This window comes from Nomascus leucogenys, chromosome 3 (genome assembly GCF_006542625.1).
Source record: "Nomascus leucogenys isolate Asia chromosome 3, Asia_NLE_v1, whole genome shotgun sequence".
Lineage (NCBI taxonomy): Eukaryota > Metazoa > Chordata > Mammalia > Primates > Hylobatidae > Nomascus > Nomascus leucogenys.
The window spans coordinates 31,287,157-31,306,856 of record NC_044383.1 but is presented as its reverse complement, the minus strand read 5'-3'; the positions used below and the strand labels follow the sequence as shown (position 1 = coordinate 31,306,856).

The 19,700-nt window shown below is 46.2% G+C and overlaps 1 protein-coding gene across 8 annotated transcripts in view; it reads left to right on the top strand.

The window, feature by feature from the left end:
• The window catches only part of GBF1 (golgi brefeldin A resistant guanine nucleotide exchange factor 1), a 137,828-nt gene that overhangs the window by 97,105 nt on the left and 21,023 nt on the right, over positions 1–19,700 (top strand). For 3 of the 8 annotated variants that reach the window (XM_030807873.1, XM_030807857.1, XM_030807907.1), the window contains 12 exons: positions 1,639–1,770; positions 8,926–9,044; positions 9,515–9,623; positions 10,108–10,168; positions 11,249–11,303; positions 12,021–12,119; positions 15,671–15,818; positions 16,138–16,361; positions 16,900–17,068; positions 17,811–18,022; positions 18,657–18,755; positions 19,354–19,548. In XM_030807873.1, coding sequence (XP_030663733.1) covers positions 1,639–1,770; positions 8,926–9,044; positions 9,515–9,623; positions 10,108–10,168; positions 11,249–11,303; positions 12,021–12,119; positions 15,671–15,818; positions 16,138–16,361; positions 16,900–17,068; positions 17,811–18,022; positions 18,657–18,755; positions 19,354–19,548 — 1,622 coding nt within the window. The remainder of the gene's footprint in view (positions 1–1,638; positions 1,771–8,925; positions 9,045–9,514; positions 9,624–10,107; positions 10,169–11,248; positions 11,304–12,020; positions 12,120–15,670; positions 15,819–16,137; positions 16,362–16,899; positions 17,069–17,810; positions 18,023–18,656; positions 18,756–19,353; positions 19,549–19,700) is intronic. The other 5 variants (XM_030807904.1, XM_030807889.1, XM_030807898.1 and 2 more) reach the window with 3 other exon arrangements.

Below are 19,700 nucleotides of genomic sequence, written 5' to 3'. Positions count from 1 at the left end.
ATCCCACTACACACACACACACACACACACACACTGTAGGTTTTTTCTGTAAATTTTACATCTGTAGGTGGGGGTAGTAGGGGAAGAGAAGCAGGTTTTTTTTACAGCTGATGTGATCACTGTACAGACAAGCTTGGAAAATGCTACCCAATCTGCCAATTAATTAAAGCATTAATCTGAGGAGCAGCCGGGGCCCAGGGAATGTTTACACAGGGAGGAGTGGGGGTGGTAGGAATTGAGTAGGCAGCTCCCTATATTTACATGAAAATGAAGGTGCTTAGGAAACCCTGCTTCCTTTTGTCTCCAAAGGTGGGGCAGCCTAGATCACATCCCTAAACATTTTTGGTCTCTTTAGGAAGCCTTTTAGGGAGCTGGTCTCTGAAAGAAGAAAGCACAGCACAATCTAGAAAAACAAATTTAAATTCTGGGCAGAGTAGGGTAGGGAGCAAGTACAGTGTAGTATTCTTTGACCTAGAATGGAATCTTCTAAATTCAGGAGTAAAATTTCATCTATTCAGGTGGAATAGATGAAGGGGTTTTTACAAGTTTTGGAACCATATAGGCTGGGTTCAAATCCCAGCTCTCCATATTAGTTGTGTGATTTGGGACGAATCATGTATCTTATCTGAGCCTTTTCTCATCTGTAAAATAAAGATTATCAATCGCCCCTTCATCTCAGAGCAGTTAGTTCTCTGCTAACTCTAGGCAGGAAACAGGCCGGACAGTGGTTACGAACTTCCAAGATTACAGACTGCCTCCATGACTAAGAGACTGCTCAGCCTTTTGTTCTTGTTAAACTTATTTTTCAGCAAGGGACTATAAACCTCAAAGTTTCCTCTCACCCTTCTGGAATATGCTGCACTCTTTCTCTAAGAGAAGTGACCCTGACCATAACAGCAAAGGACATAAAGACAGGAGCCCACCTTGGGACCTAAGGGTCACATTGGCTCTACCCAAGATGACGTTACCTATTTATATCACAGGGGAGGGTGGTGAAATGGGCATGGAAAATTGACTCACAATATTTGATGATATTGAAAAATTATTATTAATTTTTAAAAATTGTGATAAAATACATATAATGCAAAATTTACCATTTTAACTGTTTGTTAACTCTTTAAGCATAATATTGTGGGCCAGGCACCGTGGCTCACGCCTGTAATCCTAGCTCTTTGGGAGGCCAAGGCGGGCACATTGCTTGAGCTCAGGAGTTCGAGACCAACCTGGGCAACATGGCGTAACCCCATCTCTACTAAAAATACAAAATTAGCTGGGCATAGTGACAGACGCCTGTAGTCCCAGCTACTGAGGAGGCTGAGGGGCTTGAGCCCTGGAGGTGGAGGTTTGCAGTGAGCTGAGATCATGCCACTGCACTCCAGAGTAGGACTCTGACAAAAAAAAATAGATAATATTGTGTTTTTGTTCTTTTTTTAAGATTCCTAATCTTTTAGATCTGCATACTGAAAATTTTACAGATAAAATGATACAGTGTCTGGGATTTGATTCAAGGTAATCCAGAGGGAAGAAGATTGACCCAGCAACAAAGACCTCTAGCCTCATGGCACAAACAAGAACCTTTTTCCAGGGTTTAGCTTTCTGTTAGATGGTACCTCTTCATTTCTGTGTATTTTCTTGCAGAACTCTCAGAAATTGAGCCCAATGTATTCCTTCGTCCTTTTCTGGAAGTGATTCGCTCTGAAGATACCACTGGCCCTATCACTGGACTGGCACTCACGTCTGTCAACAAGTTCCTGTCCTATGCACTCATAGGTAAGAGCTCAGGCTTTGTTGCATGACCACAGCACTTCATTTCCCACCTTTCCTGGGGTGCCCAGGCCTTAGGCAATGAGCTGGTGATAGTGGGAAATTTTTTCCAGTCATCTCTTTCCTTGTAGAAGAGAAATAGGATTGTTGTTGGTTACTTATCATGCTAGCTGACCCACGTTGTACAGGGTGGGAAGGGCAAGAGAAGAAGTTTCCTTGGTACTCTGGCTTCTCTATGCTTTGGAAAGAGTTAAGGGTATGATACCTTACTCTTGGAAGTTTGGTTAGGTTTGTTTGTTTGTTTGTTTAGTTAGAGATGAAGTTTCGCTCTGTCGCCGAGGCTGGAGTGCAGTGGTGCGATCTCGGCTCACTGCAAGCTCCACCTCCCAGGTTCACGCCATTCTCCTGCCTCAGCCTCCCGAGGAGCTGGGACTACAGGTGCCGACCACCACGCCCGGCTAATTTTTTGTATTTTTAGTAGAGATGGGGTTTCACCGTGTTAGCCAGGATGGTTTCGATCTCCTGACCTCATGATCTGCCCGCCTTGGCCTCCCAAAGTGCTGGGATTACAGGCGTGAGCCATCGTGCTCGGCCTGGTTAGGTTTATTTTTAAAGTTATTTTTTCAGACATAATGCATGCACATTATAAGAAGACAAACAATAGAGATGTTCAAAAGAAAAGTTAATTGTCCTTCCTGTACTTTCTCAATGTTCCTCCTCCTTCTTTAGGCAAGTAGTGTTAACAGCCTAGTTTGAATCTTTGTTTTTCTATGTCTTTGTAAATGAAGTACCATCCCTTTTTAAAATGAAATAAGCCCCGGTGCGGTGGCTCACGCCTGTAAGCCTAGCACTTTGGGAGGCCAAGGCGGGTGGATCACGAGGTCAGGAGTTTGAGACCAGCCTAACATGGTGAAACCCCATCTCTACTAAAAATACAAATATTAGCCGGGCGCGGTGGCAGGCTTCTGTAAGGTGAAACCCCATCTCTACTAAAACTACAAATATTAGCCAGGCGCAGTGGCAGGCTTCTATAACCCCAGCTACTGAGGAGGCTGAGGCAGGTGAATCGCTTGAACCCGGGAGGCGGGGTTTGCAGTGAGCAGAGATTGCGCCACTGTACTCTAACCTGAGCAACAGAGCGAGATTCCGTCTCAAAAAAAAAAAAAAAAAAAAGAATAGAATAAAATGAAATAAAAATAGGATTATGTGCTACGTATTTTCTTTTCTCATTTAATAGTATTAACTTGGCCGGGCACAGTGGCTCATGACTGTAATCCTAGCACTTTGGGAGGCCAAGGCGGACGGATCATGAGGTCAGGAGTTTGAGACCAGCCTAACATGGTGAAACCCCATCTCTACCAAAAATACAAAATTAGCCAGGTGTGGTGGTACGTGCCTGTAATCCCAGCTACTCAGGAGGCTGAGGCAGGAGAATCACTTGAACCCGGGAGGCAGAGGTTACAGTGAGCTGAGATCACACCATTGCACTCCAGCCTGGGCGACAGAGCGAGACTCCGTCTCAAAAAAAAAAAAAAAAAAAAAAAAAGCAGATAGTATTAACTTAAATGTATATGATATAACTATTCATCTGATTTATTCTCTTATATTGTAAAAAATATATATAAAACTTGCCATTTCCATCAGTTTCAGTTTACAATTCATTGGCATTAATTACATTCACAATGTTGTGCAGCCATCACCACCATCTATTTCCCAAACATTTTTATTACCCCAAATAGAAACTTAACATAATGGGGAGTTAACATTAACCAATAACTCCCCATTTCTCTCTCCCCTCAGCCCCTTGTATGATTTTTTTTAGTAGCTCTATAATTTCCATAGTGTGATATAGATATAACACAATTCATGTGCTCATTCTTAATATTTAAGATTATTTCCTATTGAAGTCGTAAATAATGCTAATATAAGCATCCTTGATCACATGTCCTTATTAATAATTATTTTTATTTTTAGTAGAGACGGGGTTTCACCATATTGTGCCACCACGCCTGGCTAATTTTTGTATTTTTAGTAGAGACGGGGTTTCACCATGTTGCCCAGGCTGGTCTTGAACTCCTGACCTCGTGATCCACCCGCCTCGGCCTCCCAAAGTGCTGGGATTATAGGCATGAGCCACCATGCCCGGCCCCTTATTACTAATTTTACTCTTGTGTGAAAGATTTCTGAACTTGGGATTTCTGGATTAAAGACCATGTGCATATTGCATTTTTATAGCTATTACCAGGTTGCTTCCCCAAAAGGTTACATCATTTATACTTCCACCAGCAGTGACTGAGAATTTCTACTTCCCTACCCTGTCATCAGCACTGAATATTATCAGTTTTATTTGTGCCAACTTGGTAAGTAAAAAATGATATTTTGTTTTTATTTTTTGAGACAGGGTCTTGCTCTGTCACCCAGACTGGAGTGCAGTGGCACAATCACGGCTCACTGCAGCCTTGACCTTTGGGCTCAGGTGATCCTCCCACCTCCGCCTCCCAAGTAGCTGGGACTGTAGGCACACGCCACCACACTCAGCTAATTTTTGTACTTTTAGTAGAAGTGGAGTTTCTCCATGTTGCCCAGGCTGGTCTTGAACTCCTGAGCTCAAGAAATCCACCACCTTGGCCTCCCAAAGTGCTAGGATTACGGACGTGAGCCATTGCACTCAGCCTTTTGTTGCTTTTATTTCCTGGAGGCTGAACATTTGAATTTCCTGTCCTTCACTTCTTTTTTTAATTGAGTTGTGTTTGTTTTTCATGTCAATTTGTAGGAGTTCTTTGTATGGTAGGAATATTAACCCATTGCCTATCATAGCATTACAAATATTTGCTCCTAATCTAGGCCAAATATCTCCCTTAATCTGTAGTTTATCTCTAAATTTGTTTATGGTGTCTTTCTTTGGATTTCTGTTTTAGTTGGTCTTGACACTCAATTTGGGAATTCATTTTCCCCGATTGGCAGCCCATGTACAAGGATGAAGAACATAGAAAACAGGCAGCTGTCTTTGTTTCTGAAGTAGGGAGACGAGAAAAGATAAGGCTCAGGCTTTAGCTAGCCAGAAAAGAAAATAGTCTTCAGTTCAGGCAAGAAAACCCTTTATTCTAGAAATGTTGGATTTGCTTAGCTGATGCATTCAGGATCCTGAGCAGGAATCCTGGGTACCAGCTAGCTTCTGAACAGGTGCATCAGCCTCTCCGACACCCTAGTCCCAGCTTCATACTTTTCCTAAACAAAATCAGGCCCAGCCACTTCCAGCCTTGCCCTGAGCACCACCTGCAGGTCATCTTTCTTCACAGCCTCCAGTGGCTGCCACTGCTGTGCCTTTTCCCTCTGCTGTCTTGTTGGTGTTACTCTTTCCCCATCCTGGACTTGGCAGACAGGCTGGTCATTGGAGACCTCAGGCCAGCTGGTCATTGGAGTTTCCTGTGGTGGGAAAGGAGAATGCTGGAGGTGGTGATTGCAGTGGGCATGAGAAAAGGAGCAGGAAGGAGCGTATGAAAGCCAAAAAAGCAAAGGAGATGGGATTGGCAGATTTCCCTGAAGTTGGCTCCAGAGTAGCCAGAAGAGGAGGACATTTTAAAGAAGGGTTTAGGCTGCTCTTCTAGAAGAAAACTCCTGTCTCTTGCTCCTATGATCCAAGGTTTCAGGGATTATTTTAGATCCTCCAAGGACTGGCCTTTTGTTTGGCCCCACACAGCTGCCAGACCAGAATTTTTGTGCCACGGATTTCATGGGTTGCTAGCAAGCCTTGCCTGTGGTTCTTGTCAAAGACCTGTCACTCTAGTCTGCCTTTTATTTTTATTTTTTATTGGTTTTTATTGAGACAGAGTTCGCTCTGTTGCCCAGGTTGGAGTGCAGTGGTGTGATCTTGGCTCACTGCAACCTCCATTTCCTGAGTTCAAGCAATTCTCATGCCTCAGCCTCCCAAGTAGCTGGGACTACAGGCATGCACCACCATGCCCGGCTAATTTTTGTATTTTTAGTAGAGATGGGGTCTCTCGCTGTGTTGGCCAGGCTGGTCTCGAACTCCTGAGCTCAGGCAGTCTGCCCACCTTGGCCTCCCAAATTGCTGGGATTACAGGCGTGAGCCACCGTGTCCAGCCCTTAACTGCCTTTTTAGAAAATTAACTTTGCTACTTCATTCAACCTCAGGGGACAAGAACTACAAAGAGATCAGTAGAGCCCGTTAATGGAGTAAACCCCCTTAGTGGAGTCTCTCTGAATCTATTCTGGTTGGGGGATGGAAGGAGTGCCTGATTCAAAGTAATAATTTAAAAGACACCTTAACAAGAGAGATTACTGAAAGAGAGGAAGAAATGGACCCCCAGGAGCCTTGTGAGATGGGAACAAGGCTACTACTATTCACTTATCTCTGAAATGCTACACAACATTGAGAAGGACCTGGGTTTCCTATGTGGGCCCTGGTGGCCTGGGTAGGGACTGTCAGGCAGGGCTATGAGATAGAGGCCTTGAGAGTGTGGGATTTTTTTGTGCTGATCGGGAGAAACGTGGAGAGGTGGTGTGATAGGAGGAGCTGGGTCACCCCATTTTACTATATGTCATGAAACTGGCTTCCTTCTGCATGACCTCTAAAGTAACTACTCCCAGAGCTGAGTAGAAGGACACTGTAAATAGGACAAAGAAAGTCTTGATGTGGTGTCAGTGGCTAATGAGGACAGAAGAAAAAGAGGAAACATTCACAATTAGTAAAAGACTTCTGGCTTATCATTGCAAGAGAAATGTTTGGGGGCCAGGCACAGTGGCTCACACCTGTAATCCCAGCACTTCGGGGAGCCCAGGCAGGCAGACCACTTGAGCCCAGGAGTTCAAGACCAGGCTGGACAATATGGGGAAACCCCATCTCTATAAAAAATACAAAAATTCTCCTGGCATATTAGCACATATTTGTAGTCCTAGCTGCTAAGGAGGCTGAGGTAGGAGGATCACTTGAGCCCCAGAGGTCAAGGCAGCAGTGAGCCATGATTGCACCACTGCAACCCAGCCTGGGCGATAGAGCAAGACCCTGTCTATTTAAAAACAAAAAAAGAAAAAAAAAAGTTTAGGTTCTCAGCCATCCCCTGAGCTTTAGGCTCAGGAACTCCCTGATTTCAGGTACCAAGAAAGAGAAAATGGGCTGGGCACAGTGGCCCAAGCCTGTAATCCCAGTACTTTGGGAGGCCAAGGTGGGTGGATCACCTGAGGTCAGGAGTTTGTGACCAGCCTGGCCAACATGGTGAAACCCCATCTCTACCAAAAATACAAAAATTGCTGGGTGTGGTGGTGGGCACCTGTAATCCCAGCTACTCAGGAGGCTGAGGCAGGAGAATTGCTTGAACCCAGGAGGCAGAGGTTGCAGTGATCCGAGATCACGCCACTGGACTCCATCCAGCCTGGATGACAGAGTGAGACTCTGTCTCAATTAAAAAAAAAAAAAAAAAAGGTTGGGGGGAGAGAAAAAATAACAACAATCTTATAATTCCTGTGACTAAAATTAGGAGGTGCTCCTGCATTACACCATGCCACCTCTGGAGCAACTTTCTCTGTCACTCACAAAGCTTTTTCATATCCCTGCTCTTTCCCCCTACTTAGGCTCCCCTTTTAGAACTAAACAGCTCTGGAAAGGATCCTTCAGAGCAGACCTAGGGCAGGAGCTAGGCAAGACCCTTGATGGTGACAACTTATTTGGCTATTTCTCGTGGCTATTTAATACATGAATGGGAGCTGAGTTCCCTGCTTAATAGCATTTGTGTTCATTTCCACCGTGGTGCCGGTTGTCTGACCTCTAGCTTCTCCCCTCTTATTCTGTACAGCTGAAATTCTCCCTCCTGCCTACCCCCCAGCTAGTCAGCCTCCAGTCCTGTTTAGTTTATCTTTTTTCTCTCCTAATGCCTGTTAAGCTGGAAACAGGATTCTTGCTCATCGTCATATTATTTTAAATAAGAATGAAACTAAAGAAGAATTATTTGGGCCAGGCGTGGTAGCTCACGCCTGTAATCCCAGCACTTTGGGAAGCCAAGGCTGGCGGATCACCTGAGGTCGGGAGTTCGAGACCAGCCTGACCAACATGGAGAAACCCCATCTCTACTAAAAATACAAAATTAGCCAGGCGTGGCGGCGCATGCCTGTAATCCCAGCTACTCGGGAAGCCTGAGGCAGGAGAATCGCTTGAACCCAGGAGACAGAGGTTGCGGTGAACCAAGATCACACCATAGCACTCCAGCCTGCCAACAAGAGCGAAACTCCATCTCAAAAAAAAAAAAAAAAAAGTCTTTGATCTGCTGTAATGTGGCACTCACATATGAGTATTGGCAGCAGTGAGTGTTCGTTTCCTCCTCCTGCTCCCCTAATTCAGTTGCGCCTGAACACAAAACTCCAAAAGCAACCAGAGAGAAGCTGTATTGAAAGATGAAAGGAGAAAAGGCCACAAGCTTTGGCCCTACCTGGTTCTTGTTCTGAGTCAAAAACTCTTGTTTCCAGGCCCCTCCTCTATGAAATTAGTAGATTTATACTAGTGATTCCCAGAGTATGATCCCCTGCTCGGCGGTGTTTAACTTCAACTGGGGTCTTGTTAGAAACACAAATTTTCAGGCCCCACTCTGGGCATACAAAATCAGAACTTTTTGGTATGGGTCCAGCAATTGAGAACCACAGTTTTACCCAGTGGATTTTGTGTTGAGGAGCTCGTTAAAACCAGTTATGGGGCCGGGTGCAGTGGCTCACATCTGTAATCCCAACACTTTGGGATGCCGAGGCAAGTGGATCACCTGAGGTCAGGAGTTCAAGACCAGCCTGGCCAACATGGCAAAACCCCATCTCTACTAAAAGTACAAAAAAAATTAGCTGGGCGTGGTGGTGGGTGCCTGTAATGCCAGCTACTCAGGAGGCTAAGGCAGGAAAATCGCTTGAACCCAAGGCGGAGGTTGCAGTAAGCTGAGATCACGTCATTGCACTCCAGCCTGGGTGACAAAGTGAGACTCTGTCTCAAAAAAAAAAAAAAAAAAAAAAAATCAGTTGTGGGCAAAAATTCTCATGTAGCTCAAGGAGCCATGGGTTAGGGAACTGAAGAGGAAAAACTGTCTCTCAAAGCTAGACAGGCTGCCTTACCTTTTATCTCTCTCCTCTCCACATCACTTAATCTTTCCTTTTTCGCTGGAGCAGATCCCACCCATGAGGGCACAGCAGAGGGCATGGAGAACATGGCGGATGCTGTCACCCATGCTCGTTTTGTGGGCACTGATCCTGCCAGTGATGAAGTTGTCCTGATGAAAATCCTTCAGGTAAGTGAGAGGGAAATAGCAGTTAGGCTAATGGCCAGGGGCTGGTGCTGCAGACTCTACTTACTCTGCCCACAGCACGAAGCTGTGTTTTGACTCCACTGGGGCTTAGGGGAGCTACTTTGTTTCCAAACAAGCAGCTGGAGTACCCAAAGTAAAAGCTTTTTCTAAGGAAAATCAGTAAAAGCTTTATATGAAGTGATGTCAAATACCAGAAGCCTTAAATACACTTGTACCTCTGGCAGACTATATTTGTGCCGTCCATCTCTTGGGCTCATGGGCTAGGGCTGGAATGAGTTCTGAAATATGTCAGGGTCATAAAAAGTGAAGAAACAATTCCCCAGGACAAGCTTCTTGGAGACCTCTCTACCAAGCTGAGGTGAAGTCAGCATTCTTGCTAACCCCTCTCTCTTTACCCTCGAGTACCTCTCAGTACCTTGTTTAACACAGCAATTCCTTTTTCTTCCTGATAGATTCTACGGACTCTGCTGCTAACCCCAGTGGGTGCCCACCTTACCAATGAATCTGTGTGTGAGATTATGCAGTCTTGCTTCCGGATCTGCTTTGAAATGAGGCTCAGTGGTAGGTGCTTGGATATTAGCCCCTTCACCATTCCTGGGGCCAGTGTCTGTCTTCCCAGAGAGACGGAAAATTCAGGACTCCATCATCTATCTCATGCAATCATAGGGGTCTAGAATAAATCTCTGTACTTGGGTATTGTGAAGCTAGAATAGAGACCTCAGCCTGTTATGCCAGGGCAGGAGTTGGGATGGATCCCAGATTGACTTAGCCCAGGCACCAAATAACTCTCTCCTGGGGTTTCTGGGATTGACACCAACCTGCAACCCTTTAGAACACATCTTATCCCTCCCCTTTTTTCCCTGACTCAGTAGTGCCACCTAGTGGGCCAGCGAAGTTATGGCTGCTAGGCTGAGGTGGAGCTGGTTTTAATAAGTTTGGCATAATCCTTGGTAAACAAGGTTTGGAGGGGAGTCTGCTCTGAGAACCCTCTTGATAATAGCACAGCAAGTAATGACACCTGTGTTATTTGTTTTTGCCCGTGCAGAGTTATTGAGAAAATCCGCAGAGCACACTCTGGTAGACATGGTGCAGCTGCTCTTCACAAGGTAAACCTGCTGCTGTTTGCTTCAGCCCGGCTGCCCAGGCCTCTTGAGTCTGCCTGCTTCCACACAGCCACATCAGGGACCTGGCCAACCCCACAGCTACATCAGAGGCCACTGGGATTATGGATGGGGGGTAGTTCTCTGGGCCCAGGGTTACTGAGCAAGGGAAAAGGAGGAGGGAGCTGATTTGGCCTCACGGGGAGGCAGAGGGTTATTTAATATAGGCCAGCAGACCTCATTCTGCTTCCCAAATTTGTTTCTGTTTCTGTGCAGGTAGCAGCTGGGAAAGGGAACCCAGAGAGGAAGCCAAACTCAAGGGATCCTGATTTCTGTGGGAGAGGGCCAAAATTAGGGTGACTAGCAATTGTGAATTGCCTGGGACTGTCCTGATTTCAGCACTAAAAGTTCTGCATCCTGGCAAACCCCCCTCAGTCCCAGGCAAACCAAGATGGTTGGTTACCCTTAGGTAAGGCCCTTAGCCTAGGGCCTAGGAGGCCTTTTCATACTAGGCCTGTTTCCTGCACCTCCTTTCAACAGACTCACAGAAGAGCTGAGGCAGTGGCTTTAAACCTTCCTCTGGGATTTCTTTTTGCTCTCAGATCTATAGATAATAATCCTTATTATCTACAGGCTAGACTGCCCTTGGATCCTGCTGCAAATAATTTTTTGCTCCTCCGGCTCAAATTTACTGGTTTCAAAACTTCAGCCTGCCTGTTAATTCTTCTTTTTTGCCCACTGTCCTAGGGTTTTGATAGACTGCCCTCCCCCCATCTCTTGGCAGCAGTATTTGCCAAGTAAATATAAGCAGGAAGGAATCAGTCTTAGGAAAAAAGAGCCTCCACCCTCCAAGGGCACTTACCTTGCTCTCACGACTACCTCCTTTTGTCCATGTCATACATCCTCCGATTCCTGTGGCTCTTTGATGAAGCTCTGAAAAGGATGAAATTAGTCTGCTTCTCTTTTGTAGCCTTTTCTAAGACACAGGGCATGCTCTGGCTCAGAGCACCTTTGGTTTGTGGCTGGCATGGAGAGGGACATTTGTCATTATCCTTAATGACAGTTGATGGATTCTCTATCTTATAGGTTACCTCAGTTTAAAGAAGAACCCAAGAGCTATGTGGGGACCAACATGAAGAAGGTATGATCTGAGAGCTGATCTGCTGTCCCTCATGCAAACCTTAATCTCCCAACTTCAGTGCCTTGGGGTAACCTTGCTTAGCGAAGATATGCTTTTGCCTAGACAGGTCTGCTTGGAATCTAGAAGTAGCTCTCACTCCTTTACCGAGAAATGTATTCTCTCCCAGATATATCCCTTCCTCAGCTTTTCTGCTCTGGCCTATCTTTGAACCACCATGTAAGCTGGTGAGCCAGTTCTTCATGGAAACTGCATGGTACCCATCAGTCTTGGCTAAAAATGTCTGTTGACAAAGATGAAAGTCCTGCCATCCCCTCAAGACTTATCCTTATCCGCAGGTAGAAAGCCTAGAGAGGCTATGTCCAAATCCTACCTCAATGCTGAATTAGACTGGGCTCTTGCTTGTGCTAGTCTGTATTGAAGAGATTAGTCAAGTTAAGAACCAAAGGGTTCTTAAACTGCTAGGAGAAGAATAGTGGTCAAAAGAATGGCTTCTTTCTATCTTGAACTGAAGCCCTGGACTTCATGGGCCTCTGATGAGGATTCCACTTGCAGCCCTAAGAGGGTCTACCTATGGAGATGACCCTTAGCTGTGTGATGCATGCACCTGACCTTCTCCTCTCCCCTGCCATCCATCCCCATTCCTGCCCTATGCCCTGTTGGTGTGTGTCTGAGTTTACTTCACTCTGTTTAAATCGTGCGTTTGCCTGTCTTTCGCAGATATCTCCATGTCTCCTCAACAAACTGGAGCTAAGTAGTGGGGAGCAGACCAAAGCCCTGAACCAGTTAGAGAGGGTACTACTCTTTAAGAACCTCAAGGTCTCTCTCCCTCTCTTTCCCTTCCCGTTTTTATTTCTTTAAATGTTTATTTTTTATATGTAACACCTGGGTCCCATTTCCATTGTGTAGAGCACAACTTACCCCTCCCTAGTAACACAGCATGGCTTTGGAAGAGTTGCACGTGATTATAGCTTTGCAGTGTTGGGAATTCTCCTGGGGCATCTGGTTGCCTGGAGACAGGAGAAGGAAGACCTGAACATCACATAGTTAGCCTAGAAAGTCTGGAGTCTGCTGTTACCTTGTGGGGAGGTTTAAGATCTACCATTTCTAGGGAAACTGTGAGGGACCTTCAAGCAAGACCCTTCCCCTTTCTACCTTCTCCTTGTCTCAGAGCTGGCATAGAGAGCTTAAGCACAGTCCTCAGCTCTATCTGGATTACCTGGACTGGGTTTGGAGGGAAAGGATAGTCCATCTAGTTGGGATCTTTTTTTTTTTTTCTTGGTTATCATTAAAGAGGTCATTCCAAGGATTAGAACTCTAGATTGATGGAAAGAAGCCAGGTGCCAGGATAGCCCAGGACACTGGGAATACTTTGGATCTACGAAGATGCCCTCTGTCCTCTAAAAGTCAAGGTGTAGGGGAGCTTAGGGGAGGGATCCAAGCTAAAGATTACCCTAATCTGCGTATACCTGCCTTAGGAAGAAAGGGGAGAGAAGGAGGTGTGGGCTGTCTGGGCTGTCCATCACAAGAATGTGCATGCTGAAGGTGTGGTTGTGGACATACAGGTCATTGAAAATAAAAAACTCTGTATATGTACACCTAGCTAGATAGTCCATTGGCCCGTGTTCTCTTTGAATGCATTGTGTCATTTCATTTCTGTGCTTGCACAGTCTCAAGCTGCGGCTCTCATTAGTGGCTATCCAGCATGTTGCTATGATTATTAACCTGGGACCTGCTCCTTTTTTGTAAAGCTTACACTGTCCTTTGGAATACAGAGTCATACAGATAAGGTGGTGTAGAGTTCCATAAATACCTACTGCCCACCCCACACCTTCAGACCTTAGGAGAGGGAGAATAACTATACCTTTTAAGGGCTGAGGCATTTGTGAGAACTGTCAGCCTCTTGGCCCCTACTCCAGCCAGGAGGCTGAGAACACTCATTGAAATCATCAGGTTGGAACAAGCTTTGCAGAAGATAGAGAAGGAGACGTGAAAAACTCATCCTCGTATGGGAAGGAATCTCAATGACTGGCTTCTCGGTGGAAGTAGGACTGCCTGGAGTCCCCGAAATGGGGGAGCCTCCTGGAGAGAAAGGCTACCTCATAAAAGTAGATCCAGTTCTTAGTAGTTTGGGGAGCTCAATGATAACTGCCAATAGAGGCAGGAGGTCTCTCATTGATCTCTGGCCTCTTGCCCTTTTGCATGTTTGGCAGACTCTTCTCCCATAACATTTTTACTATGAACTTGATCCAGTTGAGCTCCAGTGGTTCCTGGGGAGGGGATCCTTTTGCTTCCTCCTTAGCTATAGTGCTCAGTACGCCTGAAGCTCAATTCTAAGCATATGACTGCAGGCATTTTGGGGATGGATTATCTAGAAGTATAAATCCAATATGAGGCTGTTGCTATGTTACTAAGAGCTGGGGGAAGGAAGGGCTCAGCTGTTCAGCCTCATCTTTATTGGAAGGAGCTGTGGGTAGGAATGGAAGAATTGTGTGGTTTCTAAGTAAGGAATCAAAGATTACCCAGATTCTGAGAGCTTGGGGGAGCTTGAGGAAGGGAGTCTATCCCTAACTATCAAAAGGAATTGAACAGGCCGTGGACAATAGCATATATTCAGTCTTTAGGAAGAGGCAGAGAGAAAAAGTGCTTCTACTCTCTTTAGAGTCATTCTAATGGTTTCTGGAAGACCATTGCCGTTGCCGTTGCCCAATCCAGGAATGGTCCAATCCAAGAATGGTCTATCGGTCTAGGAATAGTTTAGAATGACTTTGTAAAGGGACTGAATTCAAACCCAACTGAGAAAACTTCAGGGCTTAAAAACAAATTGGGCCAGGCGCAGTGGCTCACACCTGTAATCCCAGCACTTTGGGAGGCCGAGGCGGGTGGATCACGAGGTCAGGAGATCGAGACCATCCTGGCTAGCACGGTGAAACCCCGTCTGTACTAAAAATACAAAAAAAATTAGCCAGGCTTGGTGGTGGGCGCCTGTAGTCCCAGCTACTCAGGAGACTAAGGCAGGAGAATGGCATGAACTGGGGAGGTGGAGGTTGCAGCGAGCCGAGATCACGCCACTGCACTCCAGCCTGGGTGGCAGAGCGAGACTCCATCTCAAAAAAAAAAAAAAATGGGCCTAAACAAAGTAACTTTGAACTTAGAATGGAGGAAATACATAAAAACACAGATCCTAGGGAATAGTTAACAGGTGATAGAAATTGTCCCTTGCCACTAAAAGGAAGCTATAGGAAGAACAGAAATACAGCAAGAGGGGAGTGGAACAGAGCAAGGAGTCAAGGAATCAGTGGCTTTACCATCTGACAACATAAAACTGCATCTGGAAAGACCAATAGTGAGAGGGACAGAGGGACAGGTGGTCTCATTGATATAACAAATTGGGAGCAGCAGAGAGCATAGCAGCAGCATGACATGACCTTCTATCCTGAACTCCACAAAGAAACTGGGACACCACTCCTTCCTTAACTCCAAGGAATGAGCTTTTGACCAATCTGATACAGAAATTCCAGAGAGTAAGAGATATGTTAGCTGGGTGCGGTGGCTCACACCTGTAATCCCAGCACTTCGGGAGGACGGGGCAGGCAGATCACCTAAGGTCAGGAGTTAGAGACTAGCCTGGCCAACATAGTGAAACCCTGTCTCTACTAAAAATGCAAAAATTATCCAGGCGTGGTGGTCCACACCTGTAATCCCATTTACTCAGGAGGCTGAGGCAGGAGAATCACTTGAACCCAGGAGGCAGAGGTTGCAGTGAGCTGAGATTGTGCCACTGCACTCCAGCCTGGGTGGCAAAGCTAGACTCTGTCTCAAAGAGAGAGAAAGATATGTTTATGGCTTAGGCCCAGCTCACATACCAATAAGAAAACCAGGACAGGAAGGAATAGACTTTTATAGTTGGATAAAACTATGAGTAGGAGGCTGCTCTACAAGCTAATTGAGGAGGAAAGCCGGGAGACCATGCACCTGTAGATCTGAGTGTCAGGGCAAAGGAAACCCTGCCCTTACACTTTCTGCAAGAGGGTCATGCATCATCCATAGGACTCAGGATTTCCTGCTTAATGTAACACTCAGGACCCAGAGAAGCAGAGTGATAAGTATGAGGGCTGGCCCTACCAATGACCAGCCCAGAAACAGAATGTCACCTTCTACATGGAGGCTGCCATGCCAACCTGTGAAGTGGTAAATGTAGAAGCCAAGTTAGAAGAGTAGAAATGTGAACTGATAGTCTAGAGTCTTACTTTAGCTAAGATATGGGGTATAGCTTGTTTTCTAGAGATCAGTAGGACTAAATGAAGGGAGATTAATAGGGATAGAGTCTTAGTTTGAATACCAGTGTTAATGGGGTATGATATTTCCAGCTGAAAATGAGAGCTGGAGGCATGAGTGATTCATCCAAATGGAAGAAACAGAAGAGATCCCCTCGGCCCCCACGCCATATGACCAAAGTCACACCAGGTTCAGAGCTGCCCACTCCCAATGGAACCACCTTATCATCTAACCTCACTGGTGAGTGCCCTGGACTGCTTCCTCTGATTAGACAAAAGAAGAGCTCCTTTCTTTCTTAGGGATTTTGAAATTGAAGATCAACCAACTGAGGGGCTTTCGTTTTGGTGCTGAGAACAAAAAGGGAAACTCCAGGTCAAATCAGACTGTGACCATTCAGCAACTCTGCAGTGACTTAAGGTTGTTCTCTGACAACTTTAGAGACCAATATATGCGAAGATAAGCATGTAATCTGGGAAACAGAGACCCTAGTACCATGGAGGGTTTGTTTTGCCCACAACCTCTTTCTTCTCCTTCGAGCATCACGTACTTTTCTTGGCAGGCAGCATGCCCTTCATTGATGTGCCCACTCCCATCTCCTCTGCAAGTTCAGAAGCTGCCTCAGCAGTGGTCAGTCCCTCTACAGACAGTGGCCTGGAATTCTCCTCCCAAACCACTTCCAAGGAAGACCTTACTGATCTAGAGCAACCTGGCTCTCCAGGGTACAGCACAGCTACAGAACCTGGGAGCAGTGAGCTAGGTGTTCCCGAGCAGCCTGACCTCCAGGTATGGCTTTGATTTTTAAACGTCCCTCTTCAATATTCCACTGTGGGAACTGGCTTGATCCTTTGGATCCTTTATGCAGGACTTGGCTCAAAAGAAGCTTGGGGTAACTTCAAAAGAAGCTCTGATCTTTCCTGCTTCTCAAAATTGGTTGTACTGCCTAGAAAACCCACAGCATGACTCACTGTGAGAGGTTGCTCATGAGATTTATCAAGTTATGCATACAGGTAGTACTTGACAAAAAGGAAGGAGCTGGCCATTGCTTTTTCTGGAAGGTAATGATCGAAATCCTAAGCCTGTGAGAGACTCTGTGTCTCTAAGGTTCTAGTCACTGTAGGTCAGTGAAGCCTCAGGAGATGTTTTGCTGAGTCCTTCGTCATACTCCTGCCTGAGCCATCTTGCGGTGATTCATAAACCACTGAGCTAGCCCTACATCTGTAGCCCATTAGAGACAGCTTGGAAGACAGGTACTTCAGGGGAGTAAGTTCCAAGTTGCTCTTGCCTCATCCCTCTTCCCATATCTCCCTGCTACTGGTCATAGCAGGAAGGGACCCATGTGGAAAAGTCCCAGTCAGCATCTGTGGAGTCCATCCCTGAAGTGTTAGAGGAGTGCACGTCCCCTGCCGACCACTCTGACTCTGCCTCTGTCCATGACATGGATTACGTCAATCCCCGGGGCGTGCGCTTTACACAGTCCTCCCAGAAAGAAGGTGGGTACTCTGGTAGGCTCTGCCAATTCACCTCCCCCATCCTACCTACTAAGCTGCCTGAGCCTAGACCGTCTTAGACCAAGATATTGGACTACTGCCTGTTGCTTCAAGTTCTAGGCTATTTTCTAGTCAGGAAATGGAGTCAAGCCATAAGACCGTTGGCATGGAGGGAGCCCTTCCCCAACTTACACTATAGGGAGGAAGTTTGATGGGCGATAGGAAGCAAGAAGGAAGGATAAAAAGCTTAGGACTTTTAATAGAAAGGTAGGATCATCAATTCCGATTTCCTCCAGAAGTAGACTAGTCCCCTCACATCCCCAGGGGAAAAAAACTCCTTTTCCTTTTTTTTTTTCCTGTCACCCAGGCTGTATTGCTGCAGTGGCACAATCACAGCTCACTATAGCCTCGACTTCCTGGGTTCAAGCAATCCTCCAACCTCAGCCTCCCAAGTATTTGAGACTATAGGCATGCACCACTGCACTTGGCTACTTTTAAAAAATCTTTTGTAGAGATGGGGTCTCTCTGTGTTGCCGGGGCTGGTCTCAAACTCCTGGCCTCAAACAGTCCTCCCACCTTAGCCTCCCAAAGCACTAGGATTACAGGCATGAGCCATCACACCCAGCCCTTTTCCTCAAAGAGAATCACTTACCTAAAATTGCCTTGTGTAATGCAGAGCAGGCTAGGCAAAGCCGGCAGATTAGTTGTTTTATAGCAGTCTCACTCTCCTCCTGGCCTTCCCCAGGCACAGCTTTGGTCCCCTATGGTCTTCCCTGCATCCGCGAGCTCTTCCGCTTCCTCATCTCCCTCACCAATCCACACGACCGCCATAACTCAGAGGTTATGATTCACATGGGACTGCATTTGCTGACAGTGGCCCTTGAGTCAGCCCCTGTAGCCCAGTGCCAGACCCTCTTGGGCCTCATCAAGGATGAGATGTGCCGTCACTTATTCCAGGTAAGACAAGATTGCTAGAGGGTGTCAGAGCCTCTTTCAAGGGCCAGGGGAACACAGGGAGGTCTGGCTGATTATGCAAAGATATAGGACCTAGGAAAGCATCTCCCTCCCAGTTGGCCAGTAGTTTTAGTAAGAGGGTTCCAGTAGTTCCCCAGGGACTCTGGCAGCCAGAGAGAAATATAGGAATGGCTAGATATAGAGTTCCCTGGAAGCAATGGACCTCAGTGACACCTTCACTCAGAATGCCTCTTCTGCCTCTCTTGGTTGAGCCATAGTCAGCTTCAGAAACCTCACAGCCGGGCTGGGTGCAGTGGCTCATGCCTGTAATCCCAGCACTTTGGGAGGCCAAGGTGGGCGGATCACGAGGTCAGGAGATTGAGACCAGCCTGACCAATGTGGTGAAACCCAGTCTCTGCTAAAAATACCAAATTAGCTGGGCGTGGTGACCTGCGCCTGTAATCCCAGCTACTCGGGAGGCTGAGGAAGGAGAATATCTTGAACCCAGGAGGCAAAGGTTGCAGTGAGCTGAGATTGTGCCACTGCACTCCAGCGTGGGCAACAGAGTGAAACTCCGCCTCAAAAAAAAAAAAAAAAAACCTCAAAAACTCATGGCCTACCCTACTGTCATCTCCAGCTACTCAGCATAGAGCGACTGAACCTTTATGCTGCTTCCCTGCGAGTATGCTTCCTACTGTTTGAGAGCATGCGAGAGCACCTCAAGTTCCAAATGGAGGTGAGTTTCTTGACGTGGGAAGAAAAAGGGAAAAAAAAAAAAGGGAGATATATGGCATCTTCAGTGGGGCCAGCTCTATCGTGCTACAGGGGTAGGATTTAGGGACTTCCCATAGGAGAGTGCTTTTAGCCTCCAGAGTTTGGTTCAATCAACTGGCCTCTTTTGTGGAAAAGTTAAAAGGAGACCAAAGGAAACTGGCTGACCCCAAATATGAGAACTGCTAGGTAACCTCACCATGAATAGGAACAGCTCTTCTGCCCAACAGTTACTCTGCAACACAGGTAGGTAAGTCAAGCCAGCATTGTCACTAAATTGCTAAAAGGAACTCTAAATAGGACCAGGTCATGTTCACATGGCACAAAAGGGCAAGAGGCAACTTGTCTGGGACCAGGTATGTGATAGAGAGCCAGGCCTTATCCCCCAACATGGAGGTCAAAGAAGAGATATATTTAGGGGATGGAATACCTTTGGGTGTCTCTTAATACATGCCTCTTGGCTGGGCTTCTGCATCCTGTTTAATGTTTTTCCTGTCTAATTTTTTCTCTTTCTATCTTGAATCCTTTCCCCACCCAAATGGCAATTACTGGGTTATTGCCAGATGTACATCAAAAAGCTTATGGAGATCATCACTGTGGAGAACCCCAAGATGCCTTACGAGATGAAGGAGATGGCACTGGAGGCCATTGTGCAGCTCTGGCGCATCCCCAGCTTTGTCACAGAGCTCTACATCAACTATGATTGTGACTACTACTGTTCCAACCTCTTTGAGGATCTCACAAAGCTGCTGTCCAAGGTGCTGAGCACTATAACTGGCCTCTAGGAAAAAAGGCATTATAAAGGAAATCTCCCTGGTGGTAGTAAGGATGCTACATACAGAGAGGGGAACGCTTGAGAGCTGGGAAACAGAAGAAAGGCGTTTTCTTTTTTTTTTTTTCTTTTTTTTGA